This window comes from Dermacentor albipictus, chromosome 9, assembly GCF_038994185.2.
Source record: "Dermacentor albipictus isolate Rhodes 1998 colony chromosome 9, USDA_Dalb.pri_finalv2, whole genome shotgun sequence".
Taxonomy (NCBI): Eukaryota; Metazoa; Arthropoda; class Arachnida; order Ixodida; family Ixodidae; genus Dermacentor; species Dermacentor albipictus.
The window spans coordinates 104,595,909-104,610,142 of NC_091829.1; the positions used below are offsets into that span (position 1 = coordinate 104,595,909).

General features: G+C 45.4%; 1 protein-coding gene across 2 annotated transcripts in view; it reads right to left on the minus strand.

The window, feature by feature from the left end:
* Positions 1–14,234, minus strand: part of LOC135907198 (phospholipid-transporting ATPase ABCA3-like) — a 354,979-nt gene that overhangs the window by 204,879 nt on the left and 135,866 nt on the right. For both annotated transcript variants that reach the window (XM_065438886.2, XM_065438887.2), the window contains one exon: positions 8,297–8,534. In XM_065438886.2, coding sequence (XP_065294958.1) covers positions 8,297–8,534 — 238 coding nt within the window. The remainder of the gene's footprint in view (positions 1–8,296; positions 8,535–14,234) is intronic.

Here is a 14,234-nt window from a genome sequence, read left to right on the forward strand (position 1 = left end):
GAGGCGTGCTAGTGGCGCGCCACCTGTCGGGGCCACGCCGTACATAGCGAGGAGGGGGTCTTCTGTGTTTGCCGCAAGATGGCCCTGAGTTTGCGCCAAGCACCGAAGAATTGTAGCTGAAACGTACTTCGCTACGCGTTTAACTGCGACTTCTGTAATTTACATGCTCATAATTACCAATATACTCCGCAGTATAACTTTCTACGGCACGTTTCCAAGGCAACACCGCATTCGCTAGAGGCGATTTTATCCCGCTTTGAAACATCGAACTCATGGCTGAGGGTAGCGTTTCCATCTAACACTCTGGAGACCCTGGCTTGATTCCCACCCAGCGCATCTTGCAAGTTTCTATTTATGAATTGCCTTCCGCCTTTTATCGCTCACGGCCAACGCCGCCGACGTTGACTACACCGGCTTTTCTGCGACACGAGCTCCTTAATGCTGTCGCGTTAAAGATTTGCGTAGACATTGAATGTGCTGTGGTTTTGCACGGTCCTTTCCAATAGCCATTCCACCTTCTAGGATAACGTTGACGGAGTACTGAGCAGTCAGGAATTAGACGCACAGCCATCCAAGCATTCGCCACGGCCAGTGGCATTAAGGCGCAACCACACGCAGCACGGGATATGCGTACACGTAAGCCTACGCGTCTGCGTGCACGTACGCTGGTGATGAAGGCATGGGCGGCCAGCAACACGATACGCGCACACGTGCGCGCTTCGCTGCGCGTAGCACAGGGCTGACAGACCAGCGATGGCGGAAACGTTAATCTTTGGCTTTAAGAAAAATTTATGGGTAATTGCATTATGGCCTGCCATGTTTATTCAATTTATCAACGTTAGAGCTAGTACATTGTTTGTAAATTGATAAATGCACGCAATTTTTATCTACACATCATTATGACATGAAAAGCTACACCAACGATTAACATCACGCGCGATAGCATCTGCTTGCCCACGACTGCAGCTGACATCTTCGCGCGACCACACACGACGTTGCTGTCGAGCTTTTGCTGAGCCGCTTGCTTCGCCGGCATCAGCGTTCTCTTCCCGCAATGTACCACATGAGAAAGAAGCTTTTGCTGCGGCTGCTCTTGCAAAGGAGGCGGGAGAGCAGAAAACGTCTGCGGCGATGTTCGAGGGTCCGGCGAGTCTTTCAACAAAGCAAAGAAGAAGCACTTTACGGCTGTGAGTAACTACTTTCCTTTCGATGATCTACAGTGGTAGAACTAGTAGCCAGTGCTTGGACATGGGGACTTATCTTCGTCGGGACAGCAATTACTTAGCGTGTTTAAGTGCGCGCATATAGGAGACATAAGTGAAAGGGTTAAAGTAGCAATGCGGGGATCGTACTCGCAGCCCGCGAACGCCCAATTCGCAGAACAGCATCGCGTCGTCGGTACAAGGTTCGTCCAGGTTGACAGCACCGATCGAAACGATAGCGTGACGTACGCGAACAGAGGGAACGACAAGAGCAGGGTGTAGTTTGGAAAGCGCGAAAGCATGGCCGAACATCGGGCTGATTAGCCGCCGGAAGCACAGAGATCGTATATTGGATACGTGGTGACGACACTTCACATTTGAACAGCCGTCTGTCTAACCCGTGTATGCAGTACAACATACCGTCACTAATTCTTCAGCCTCAGATGGGAAGAAGCACTTGATTCTATTTAACAGACGGTCTGTACTGCTAATTTGGAGCTTCCTTCATTATTAACAATACGCTATACTGTTTATACAGATCTTGTGTAGCGCCCTCTTCCACAAAATTTGTAAGGATTAAGTTTTGTAATACATTTTCTGCTATTCGATATTTTATTTGATATCCAGCTTATTTTTTCTTCATTTGATTCGATATCTGATTCTAAATCTGCTTTTCGGTATTAGCACACCCCTACAAGAAGTTAAGGACTGCTAGTTATATTTGTGCCATAAGTATAGCACATAGATTCGAGAACACCTTTGTTACACGTGTTGGTTGTCATGTATGAAGCTTGTGGATGAGATACAATTTCCTATATTTTCTCTCTGAGAAGTGTGACTGTACAATATGAAGTGGAATGTAATGAAATTGCGACCTGGCAGGTTTAAATGCTGTGCAACTAATTGCAGAAGTTTCTTGGCAGTGGCTGCACGATTTTTCTTTAAGATACCGTTGAGTGGCTCTTCTGTTTTGCCGACACACGGTTTGTATTCAAGCTTAAAGAAAGCAGGGGGTAAAGTCAATCATGGCTAGTGGCTAAGCGTGTGTGTCAGTGAAAAGTGTACAGGTCCCGGTACCTGCGCGTGTATGCGGGAAGGGCACGGTCTTTCTGCCAGGTAATAATGCACAAATTTTACAGATGCAACGGATACGTCACGATGACCACGAATTTTTTTACAAGTTCTTTCGCAAGATGCCCCAGCTCTTTTACAAGCTCTTGAGCTTTTGTCGAGAAACCCCTGGAGAAACCCCTGGAGAAACCCCTGGCATTGAGGTTTGTAAAGGATAGTTGCCTCTAGAGTAATAATGTGCGATTGCAGGAATACAGAAGAACACCGTTTCTTTGTCATTTAATGTATAATTTATTTTATATTATTTACATAATACTTCCCGCCGCCTTTTGGCAGCCAAATCAGGAAGGGGTCACAAAACACTGAAGCAAAAAAAAAATAATGAAACGACTGACAATGTGTGTGCACAAGAAATACTAATACATAATCTACTTCATTATACCCAACTAAATATTGTTGAACTCACAAACAAATAAAAATGGGACGCACAATGCTGATACGAAACGAGAAATAGCAATGAAGGTACTGACAATGCGCGTGAAATAAAATACCAGAAATAAATGATCACATGATCACAGAACTAAGTTTCAACTTAGTGAATCATCAGTGTAGCAGTTATGGCTAACATAAAAAAAACCTGCCATCGAATGGGGTCGCAAAAATGCTACCTCAGTGCCTTTGACCTTGAGCAACCTGTGAAATATGTACTGAGGAATGCTTGGACATGTAGTATAAACAAAGGTAGTAGCTAACCCACACAAATGAATTTTGATCGTATGTCCCCCAAAAAGGGCCCCCACTGCCATCGAGATCATTGTCAAGAAAAGTCATGACATAATTAATAAGCAAACAATTGAGACATGGGTACTAATCTTTTTCAACTTGCATTCAAGCTACTTGGCATCCGGGCAAGACAGAAAAGACGTTGCCTTGGCTTACTGTATGGGGATTGAGGCGGCTAGACTCTGCAGTGGTATTAAGTCATATTGTGGCAATCGTGTCTGCAAAGTATTAAACAACTGCAGAATAGCATGACAGCCACAGAAATCCGTTAAATTTTGTTCAGCTTAAGAATTTTTTTAAAGCTCACATGCTGTTCACAGCTCCCGTCAGGTAGCCCTGCTTCCTGCCAGCGAAGCAAGGTCATACGTATAAATGTCTCATTCACGCACTGCCTTCAATGTCACTGATTACGTAGAAACACTTTGGCCAAACATCCACTGCAGAACATGCGAAACCGACCCTGGGACCGAGCCACGCAACACAAAAAGAAGGCAAGGAATGTGGCATGTGGATTATAGTTGTGGTAGAGGTGAAGGTTGTCTATGTTGGCATTGAACCTCGCCTCCTGACTATGTGGTGGCAAGACTTTTTGCTTTTTGCTACCTCTTCTAATAATAATAAAACAATTTCAAAAATGCTAGCACTACTAAAACGCCCCGACAGCCTTTACAACTTACAGCATATAAGCGAAATTTTCAATGAGGGACTGGTTGGAGGTCCATTACATTTCTTTTTATTTAAAGGTATGTACAGGCATCTCTAGATGCATGCACAAATTCTACATGCACAGGTGGTATATCCAAAAAGGTTTATTGCTGCAAGACAGGCTGAATGAGTAAAGACAGATGAAAGCTATAGACATCTGTCTTGGAACAAAAAACCTTTAGTTGCAAGTTAGTGCTTGTTTCTTTATCGTAGGTGGGTTGCTAAAACATGTTCACACATCTCTACAGCAGCAATGGCCAACCAACCAGGCCCACAGATATGAACTTTATGAAATTCTTGAATAATACCGCACAAAATTATGGATACAACACAATGTAAAATGAGCAAAAAAGAAGAGCTGAGGGGCTTTGATATGACAACAACAGACAAGGAAACGTAGTAAAGCACAAAGGACAATACCTGTCATTTTATTTGTAATGTCGACAGGACAAGGAGAAGGGAAATGAAAGTGGACAAAATATAACTTGCCACTGGTGGGAGCTAAACCCAAAACCAATTTAGCGGGAGGCTATTCCACCATCAATTTCCTAGAATGTTTATGTCTACTAGATTAGACTCTTGGAGTGTTCTTGCACGAGTAACACCGGCTAACAATACCAGGGTGAGATCTAGTACATGCACATACAGGCTCAAGAAAGTTTCCAGAGGGATAGCCATTGCTGCAGCTCTACTGGTAAAGCAATGCAAGCATAATTTAAAGGTTGTGGGTTCGTCTCCCATCAATGGGAAGTTACCTTTTCGTTTACTTTCATTTCCCTCCTTACTTCTCCATTTCAATATAGGGTAAATTAATTCATCAAGGATTCCCTTTTGTTTCATTGTCTCTTGGCTTCATTATACAAAAAGTACATATTAAAAAACATTAACCGTTGAATTACTTTACTACTTGCATCAATTTAATTTTCATATCGAGAAGCTTATCCTCACTGACCTCTCTCATGTGTTTAGCAGAGACACGGCAAAAGCTTGAGGTCGTCCTGTGGTTTGCATCTTTTGATTGCACTTGAAACTTTGCCTAATTCCTCTAAGGTTATCTGACTCTCCTCTTTCATTTTCCTTTTCCTTCCTCTTGATTTCGCTTCAGAAGCAATGCTTCCCAACGTATCCAGCCTGCGACTGCGTGCCAGCGATGCGACTGCCAGCGATGCTTGTGACTGCGGCCAGCTGTGGTATGCCTGAGAAGCCTCAGGAACTAGAACTTCTTGAAACATCGGGGATTCAAGAGATTCCAGAATGTCCTGAGACCCCACAGATTCATCGACGCCGAAGACAGAGTCGATGCTGGCGCTTGTGGCTCTTCACTTGACGCTGATGGCACTTCAAGTGTCGCCAGATCGGAAAACTGGCACATTTTTCGCTAAGATGTCTGCCGCACTTCCCTCCTCACTCGATGGGGGCACTGGTGGAAGGTTCGTGGACATCCTGCATGTGAGCGTATTAAGGTTTGCACATATTGTCAATGTGTAAATAATGTGCCAGTCTGAATGCAAAAATATATGAAGGCTCAAATCCGTCCAAGTTTGTTTTAATGTGTGATTTTATTAGAGAACGCCGAAGCTATGAGTCAGTTTTGTAGGGACAAATGTGGCTTGCCTACACAACCAGAATGAACAGCTTCTGCGTGCGCTTAAGTGCAGCTTTTGTATCTTTTTCTGATATTGCTTCTGATGCATTTAAGCACTTCTTATGCGAACTTCATGCCTAAAACGCATTGACAACTTCTACTCAAAACAGTGCATGATATTTGGAATGTTTCAGTTTTGAAATAATTAGCAGCGATCACTCCACTACGTTTAATCAGTAATACCACTTAATAAATTTCATGTTGAAAGACCTATGCTTGCACTTTCTACACATAGAGTAGTAGTATTGTTAGGTATTGGTTTAGCATAAGGCTCTCTCCTGTTCCAGTTTTACTACTTGAAGCATTCTTGGCTTGTAACTTTACTTTCCTTTCATTTGTTTTCATTCTTCATCTCATTTTAAACTGTTTTTCTTACATGAATGTATGTCTAAACACAGTGTGAAGCTGTGTACGTAGTAGTCAGTGCATTAGTTGTTTGTATTTGGGAAGTTACGTATACTCATGCTTGCCTTGTAAAGAGTTTTTTGGCCCAGTAAACCTGATCGTAGCAAGCAAACCCTTCCAGAATGCTTCTTATAGCTAACCTTGTTTTCCCTCCTATCTGGACGTTCCCACCACTGCTGGTACTCTCTGGCCAAATAGCTTACTGAATGCCTCATACCGATATTAATGCAGTCGTTGAACCATTGTCATCTAAGCTGACTACTGGCTGCTGTCTTGCACGAGTGACCAGTACCTGACATAGTGCAAATAGCGAATATAATAATGTAACTAGATCGCGGTTTTCGCATGTAAAATTTCAATAGTTATTTTTTGGACAGTGAAAATGTGCTTAACTGGATCATCTAGTCTTTCCTTCGAAATTTTGCTTAGCAGGAACAGCGTTCTCCACAAACATCGTGAAAGGTTCGCTTAAACCAGTAACCACAGCACTTAGAGTCTGCAGAATAACCACAAGCTGATAATTAGCTAAGGACACTGCTGAGAAGACACAAAAACAAGCAATATCAATTACACAGCTGACAATGTCGTCAGCACTATGGTACTACTATAGCATGATGGCATTGAATGAATCCTTGAGCAAGCTAGGTAAAATTTGAGGGTCTGTGACAAAGCACAGATTTGCAGGCTGCTGGCAAGCAACAAAATGCAAAATTAAAGCTGTTCATTGCAGTGCCCAAGGCACACGTAAATATAGCAACATCCAATACTCGGGTAAATACTACCTATTGACTTGCATGCTGCCTTCTAAGATTAGTGCACAGAATCAAAGGAAACTACTTTCCTCTTTTGTGTTTTTTTTTAGTGTGTGCATCACGCAAGTCCGTTTTATTCATCTTGCTAGATTGTATGTGATATTCTCTGTACTTCTTCCTTATGCTTTTTGTCTAGTTTTTATGTGCTGTTTTACTTGTAACTTTGTACCTGTATTTCTGCTTTCTTTGCTCTCCAATGCAATGCCAAACTAGCTCTGTGGGTACCTAAATAAATAAATACACAAAGCAATCCTTGTACTGCCTATATGTCCCCTTACCGCATCACATTTAACGAAATATGCAATAGTCAGAGCAGCGATGCCGCGAAAATCTTTTGTCGCGAATTAGACCAAGCTGAATATAATGCATACTGCGCGTCGATTTACTTGAGTAAGCACAGTTTTGAGTCGATCCCCATAAATGTGGCGCACTGCCTCCTATAATACAAACATATGGCATCGCCGGTCGACGTTGGTAAAGGGAAAGCACAAGAATACCGTGTATCATTTTCAACACGCAGACTAAGATGGAAACTTCAAAATCACTTACGGTCTGTACTCCATTGTGTAGCGCAGCAAAATCATCTGGTTGAAGAACAGCCAGATGACGTCGTCCTGAACGTCGACTGGCACGGCGCGGCTCTTTTATTTCTGAAGCGTCTTCCAGGGCGCCGAAATTTATTCCGCAAGGACTTCCATCACTTCAGCAGCGCTGTGATAACGTCATCTGCACAAATGAAACGCGTTTTCGACATCTGCGAGTCGGCTGATGAGAGAGTAAGCATATACCGGTTCCACGTAGGCTTTCAACCGCGATCGAGCGCGATCAAATATCTTGATCACGATCAGTTCTACGCAGATTACGCAGTACAGGCAATCGTGATCACAAAATGCGGTCCCTATAGGGCTGGATCGCGATTGCAACTCCTCCGGTATGACGCCCGTACAAAATTCCGAGCACTCACCTGTTGCGTTGGGCATGACGATCCACGAGCAGCTCGTCATGTGTTTGTTCTTGTGGCACTTGTGTTTCGCCTGCCACCAAAGCGCAGGTCGAGCCTCAACGCAGGCGATCAGCGCTTCGTTGTTGATCGCCTCCATAGCGTTTGTGCTCTAGCGACAGGAAACTAGCAGCTACTCCCGACGTCTCCGTACGATTCTGAAACTTCAACAACCTTCCCAAACCGCCGGAAGTGTACATGCCGCGCACGTGACTCTGGTGCACAAGCTTCCACTTCTGTCACGTACGCTCAAAATGACGCCCAAGATCAAGACCTTGACGCGCGCGATTCCTGCGCTTCTGCCCTCTCTTAGACGCGTAGGACAGGCGTGCACGGCCACGCAGACGCGTGACGCGTAGCCAGGTGCGCCCGATTTACCGCGTGTGGTTGGGCCTTTAGAGCCCGAACGTGAATTTCCTTTCCTACGCCGTATGCTGCCGCACTATAAGCATAATCTGATAGAAAAATTACGCCGGAATCTTTAGTGCTTTTTGTCACTCATATGAATGGGACTGAAATTACAATTTCTCTAGCGTGAAACTAGCGTGAACAACTATAGAATCTTTGCAAAGGAAAAGCGCCTAAAAATTGAAGTGACTGCCATATTCGGCGTTCATAATTACCGGCACGCTTTGATAGTCGCAGCTCACGACGGCACTGAAATTGCGCTCACCTTTCGGGAACACCCACGTGATGAGTATAATAAGCATGCTGTATTGAATCTGAAACATGATGAACGATATGATCACCAGACCCAGGTTCATTCCTTCGGCGTACGTCTGTCCTCCGAATTGTACCAGAAACATAATTGAGATGGCAAAGAAACTCTCGATAAGGCCAATAATGAAAGCCGTGAGGAAGTGGCCCCAGAAGAATTCGGCGCCAGTTAACCCCATTACACACTGGTGTTCCTGGAAAAGAAAACTGCGACCAATAAGGATCACAATGAAGCGCTTCATATAGTTAGAATTATCTATTTGGGGCTCTTTCCTGTACATTTCGTTCCGTCCAATCTATGCCCTATCTAAAAATTTTAATACTTTTAAAGGGTGCATCAATAAAAACCAAGACTAAAGAAAAGATGCAGCAGAAACAAATAATATTGATACTAGTCGCCCCAAAAAAAGACTTATAAGCGCTTCGGTTCTTCAGGAAAGTTGAAATTCAGTAAATGTCTCATGAGTAGATGAGTGAAGACTGTATTAATGATATGATAGCAATGCTTAAGCGATATAAATCAAATTGCGAGCTGAATTGTTTAATGCTCAGCCTTCACTGAAGCGTACAACGTAAAAAACGCATGCAAACGTTTTACTCAGGAACCACAATCAAGAAGTGTTTTCCTTTGTATATAGATGCAAGCAGAAAAATTTTTACCTGGCGCACGGTTCTAGCTGTGACTAATTGGCCGGAACAATTTCAACCCTCGGCCCCTGGCAAAGAAATATTGCCTTATTTTGTGGAGTGATGGATGTGAATTCGATGCCTGTTAGCCGACTAATCTGGGTGACCATCCTTACATTCCCATCATTTTATGATAACAGGCCTTATAGGTATCCGAGGGTTTTTAACAACCTTTATAAACACCGCGTGTGGACAAGCCACACGGAATTACCAGACATAGAAATTTATTCTTATAATTTGAACTCTTTCGCCCTGAGAATGCGAAGATATTTCATTTAGTAACAGTGGCTACTTGCTGGTGTATATTGCCTGAAAGAAAGATGTGCTACAATACCGTAGTTGGTGGGCCAATTGAAATACTTTAAGCTCGTTTTAATCTAGTACGGACAAAACCGAAACGAAAAAGTCCGCGAAACATTTCTACTCTTTCCACAGTTCTGGCTGTCCCCATGTTTTTCTCCCTAGCAAATAAAATAAGGATAGCGATTGAGCGTCCTCCAAATGTGGCCCATTTGGTAGGTTGTAGAACACTATAATGAAGTCCTGTGATAGCCTTTGGGCGGGTGTTTAATACATGTGAATTTCTTTAGGCATAGAACTGTAGTTTTCCGCACGACAGGCGAAATTGCCGGTATCTGACGGAACTGCTTGCAGAAATGATCGGTTGTTCTGGCAGTTTCTGCTGTGTGGCGCACTCTGTCACGTGTCTCTTCCAGATGTGTTGCCGAAACGGCAACGTATAACAGTAAAACAAAACAAGCATAACTGGCCTGATTTCTGCCGGAAGTTCTAGGTATAACAACATAACTGGCAGGCAGAGCTGCCAGAACTCTTGGCAGAAGGAGTCACGAAATAAGCCACAGGCGTTGACCATCGTGTAGGACTTATTGAAATGTGCCACGCTTTGACTAGAAGAACATGCAGGCGTGTGAGTAGCGTAAGCTAAGACCTTCGAAAGAGCGCACGGATTCATGGTCCAGCCGGAATATGCTAACTTTTGCTTTTGGCTTTATTAGAGAACATCGTCTTGATCAATAACACCAAATGATTTACCTATTGTACCGATGCGGAGCAAACCATGCCTTTCGTATGAAAAAGATATGATTTCCGAATTCATTCACTTGCTCTTGACCATGAAATAAACACGAGTAAGTCCTAACAAGTATTACTCACCGAATAAACAAATATTCGCACACATTTACAAAACATCAATTCCACACCCAGTACTACAGTAGTTTTTTTCCCTTAGTGACAAGAGAACGAAATCCTCTTCTTTAAGCCTTTGCTTTGCTTTGCCGGAAATGTTTTTGACCAGCCATATAGCATAAAACGGCGCAGATATGTTTTATTTTAGGGAATTTTTTGTCTGTACATGTCCTATCTTTCTGTTGAACGCCAGAATACGTGAATACCTCCTGCACTAGTAATATTTCTTTTCGAGAATAGCAGTATTTAATTATAAACTAATAGGAAATAAGTATATGCGTATATGAGCACGATGCTACTTTTGCAACATTTTCGTGCAGAATACTGTTTCTTGTTCTAGTGATTAACTGTGCATTTCTAACCATGTATTGCACTGCTTTATTTCATGTATTTTCAGCCACTGTATGCTTCTATGGCTGGCGGGGGGAGGAGAGGGGGAGCGAGCAGCCAGCTACGCTGCACTGCGACGCTGATTTTACCGCGAATAGCATTATTTGCCGACTTCAGCCGTTTTGACCCTATCTATCAAACCTCTTACGCGAACCCAGCTGACAAAGTTGTCTATCTGCTTGGACCACTAGGTATGTGCTGCTGGTCAAGATGCGTTGTGGCCTTTCCGTTGTCGTTAGTAGCTTCGTGATAAGTTGCTGTCATCGCCCCGTCCTTGTCACTCCTCTCCCGACAAACCAGTACAAGTTACCTAATAGCGGAGTCATTCGGTATGGGCTCGTAGTAATGATGACTTCGTGGTCGTTGAATCGCCGTCATTCTAGCTTTGTCATCCGACACACGTCATACCACCGTCCTCCTACTATCCTCGTCACACACACCCCGTGCATTTGTTATCACAGCGCCATGCGATGCGGTCGTGGCCGCTCAATCGTCGCCATTCCAACTTCGTGAACTGACACTCTTCATGGCACCGTCGTCACCCCTTTTACTCCGACCCAATGGTCCAAGTTGTACATTTGCTTGGGCTGACGGCCGTGATAATGCCATCGTCGTGGCTGCAACTTTGCCTTCCGTCTCTTGTCATGCCGTTGCAATCACGCCATCGCCATCATGCAATCATCGTCATGCCGTCGTGGTCACGTGGTCGCTTTATCATTGTCATCACTTCAGCAGCGTAATTTTTTGTCCTCATGCAGTGGTCGTAATAGCGCATTCCCCGTTCCATTCACGCCTATCTTCGTTTTATTTCGTCCTTCACTGGCAATTAGGCCTCCCTTGTCATGCCCTCGTCGTAATGCCGTCGTGGCCACGCCGCCATCACGGTCACTCCAGCTTCGTCATCCGACTCTCGTCGTGCCGTCGTCCTCACACCATCGTAGTCATACAGGTTTCATGATAGAATCACCATCAGCACCTTGACATCACACACTCGCCGTCATTGCAATGTCCTCATTATGTTCACATGCCATCATCTTCACTGCATCACCGTCATACAGTCGTGGCCATGCATTAGTTGTCATACCGTCTGCGGGATGCCGGCATGGTTGGAGAGGTGCGCCGTCGTGAAGCTCTCCAAGAATATAGCAAGAGCTTATCGCAGCTATTCGGGAGAGTCCTCCAGGAGCCTGACTTTCAGGCCCCTTAATGTACCGCACGTTGGTTGTAATGGATACATGGCTAATTGACGAAGCTCCCAAGCGACGTACTTCGAGGAATTAGTTCGAAGCACGTAGACGATCTTGTGATCCCTCAGAACATGAAACTTTGGCCTTCTAAAGAATGTCGGAAGTGTTGGGTGGTGGCGCAGAGGGCGAGAGTCGTGCGGCCGAAGATTCTGTAGCTTGTCTCGGCAGGTTAAAGATTTCGCGAGAAAAATCACACCTGAGGCCACTCTAAGTCAATGAGTTGCTGAAGCACAGCTCCGATGGGCACGCTTGAAGTATCTACTACGATTCGAGTCGGACCTTGAGATCTGGAATCCGTGAGCAGGACCGCATCTGTGGCGGCTTTCTTTGCGGCCGCGAAGGCGGCTGTGGCTTCTGAAGTCCAGAGAATGGTCTCAGACAGGCTGCTTTTTTTTTTCAAAAAAAATTCATCACTGCACGAGCGTCACACAACGAGGTATGAAAACACCTCTATAAATAGACGAGCCCGAAGCACTCGCGCAACATGCGTAGTGTTGTCGGCTGCCGAAAATTTTGCACTCTTTGAACACGAGATAGCATCATACGGATTCCCCACGGAAAGGTTCGATGGCGTAAGCTCTGCAGCTCCGAACCTCGAACGCACATTTCTTGGCATTCAGGCAGACGACATAATGCTGCAGGAAAATGACTAATTCATGCAGGTAGCACTCGTGTTCGGCCCGAGTAGCGCTCGCGACAATAATATGATCGATCTAGGCGAGGGCAGTTGGGAGACCGTGCGTCACCTGTTTAATAAACCGCTAGAAAGCTTGAGCAGCGTTGCGGAGTCCCAAAGATATTCGCAACTATTCAAACAGAGCAGATGGTGCTTTGATGGCCATGTTAATAATGTATGCGGGCTCTATGTGTATTTGATGGCATACTTTAACAAGGTTCACTTTTCTGAAGATATTGCAGCCAGCTAGCTTACATGCAAAATCATGGATTTGAGGTAGTGAGTACCTGTCGTGGACGGTGTGGGAGTTCAGGGCGCAGAAGTCCCCACCAGGACGCTAGTCTCCTGAGTCCTTCGGGACACGATGCAGTGGCAAAGCCGAACAGCTGGATGACAAGCATATGGTGAAATTATCACTCGGCCATTTACAATCGTCCGCGTCGCCTATTTGGCGACGCCGACGGGCAGCGACTGCGGCGCCACGTGTAACGATGTGATAAGTCACCATGCTTAGGTGGCTGGGTAAGGTTGCAGGGCTTCCTGAGGTCAGGGAACACAGCGAGCAGTTGCTCAAATGAGGAACTCGGGATCAGTGAGCGTATGCCAGTGAGCGCGAAATCGCAGAGCAGGCCTTAGGCGGAGAGATGGGTCCCGCTGTGATTAGAGTGATGACGGCGAATGCTAACAACCAAGTCGTGTTGTTAGAGGAAGTCAGACTCAATGATGGCTTCGACGACGTCGGCTGTTATTAACATGCACTGAAACGTGCGATGCAGGCCCAGGCCAACAGTCAATGAACTGCTGCCGTACGTGGCTATCGCCGAAGAGTTGCCGGCACGTAGCGTTTGCCCTGTGGACCTAGAGCGCTGATCCGCGTTGTTAGGAGGTGCCCCACTTATTCTGGCTCCTGCGTCCAAGACAAACTTCGTCACGGAGTTTCAGCTCATAAACATAAACATACGATCAGGTGAAGCCACGAAGTCATATGCACCGTCAGTGATACCGCTGGCCGTTTCCCCACTAGCTACAAGGCGTTGTGCTGGAACATCGTGGTGTACCAGCACATTGGGAAAGTACTCGAATGACGCAAGGAGTCGTTGCGCGGATAACGACGCCTTGGGCATGGAGGGTTCTGGCAAGGTTACGGCCTTTGCACGGCGCCTATCTTAGCAGCGAGTTGTTATAAGCGTTCCTTTAAGCTCGAAACAGCAGACATGTCTAGGGTCTTCAAATCAACGGTTACAGATAGGAAGACAACCTCATAGACACTGTCAACCTTCGCAGAAAGACAATTGAGCGACAACTCTTTCGCAGCAGCTACGACAAGGCAGACGTACTAAGGCATGCGCTACAGCAGGAATACCTCCTTGAGCAAGGTGCCGGGTGTGCTGATGTCCTTGTCACACAAAAGCCACCGCACACTGCTGAGCAGATGTGAAGGCGCCGGTCACCGAGCTGTTCATGGATGGGGAGCTGCTGGAGCCGTAGACGCTTGCTAGGCATTGTGCGTTCCAAACTCTTCTACTTCAGTCGTTGGTAGGTTGGTCGGTATTCGTTGGTAGCGGCTCGGCATTACCTTGGGCCACCTCTTACACCACGTCTGATGACAGGTTTGAGAAGCGGTGGTAGTACCACGTGACCTCCGAAGTAATGCGGTGAATATGCAACTGTGCATCCGCCTGATCTAA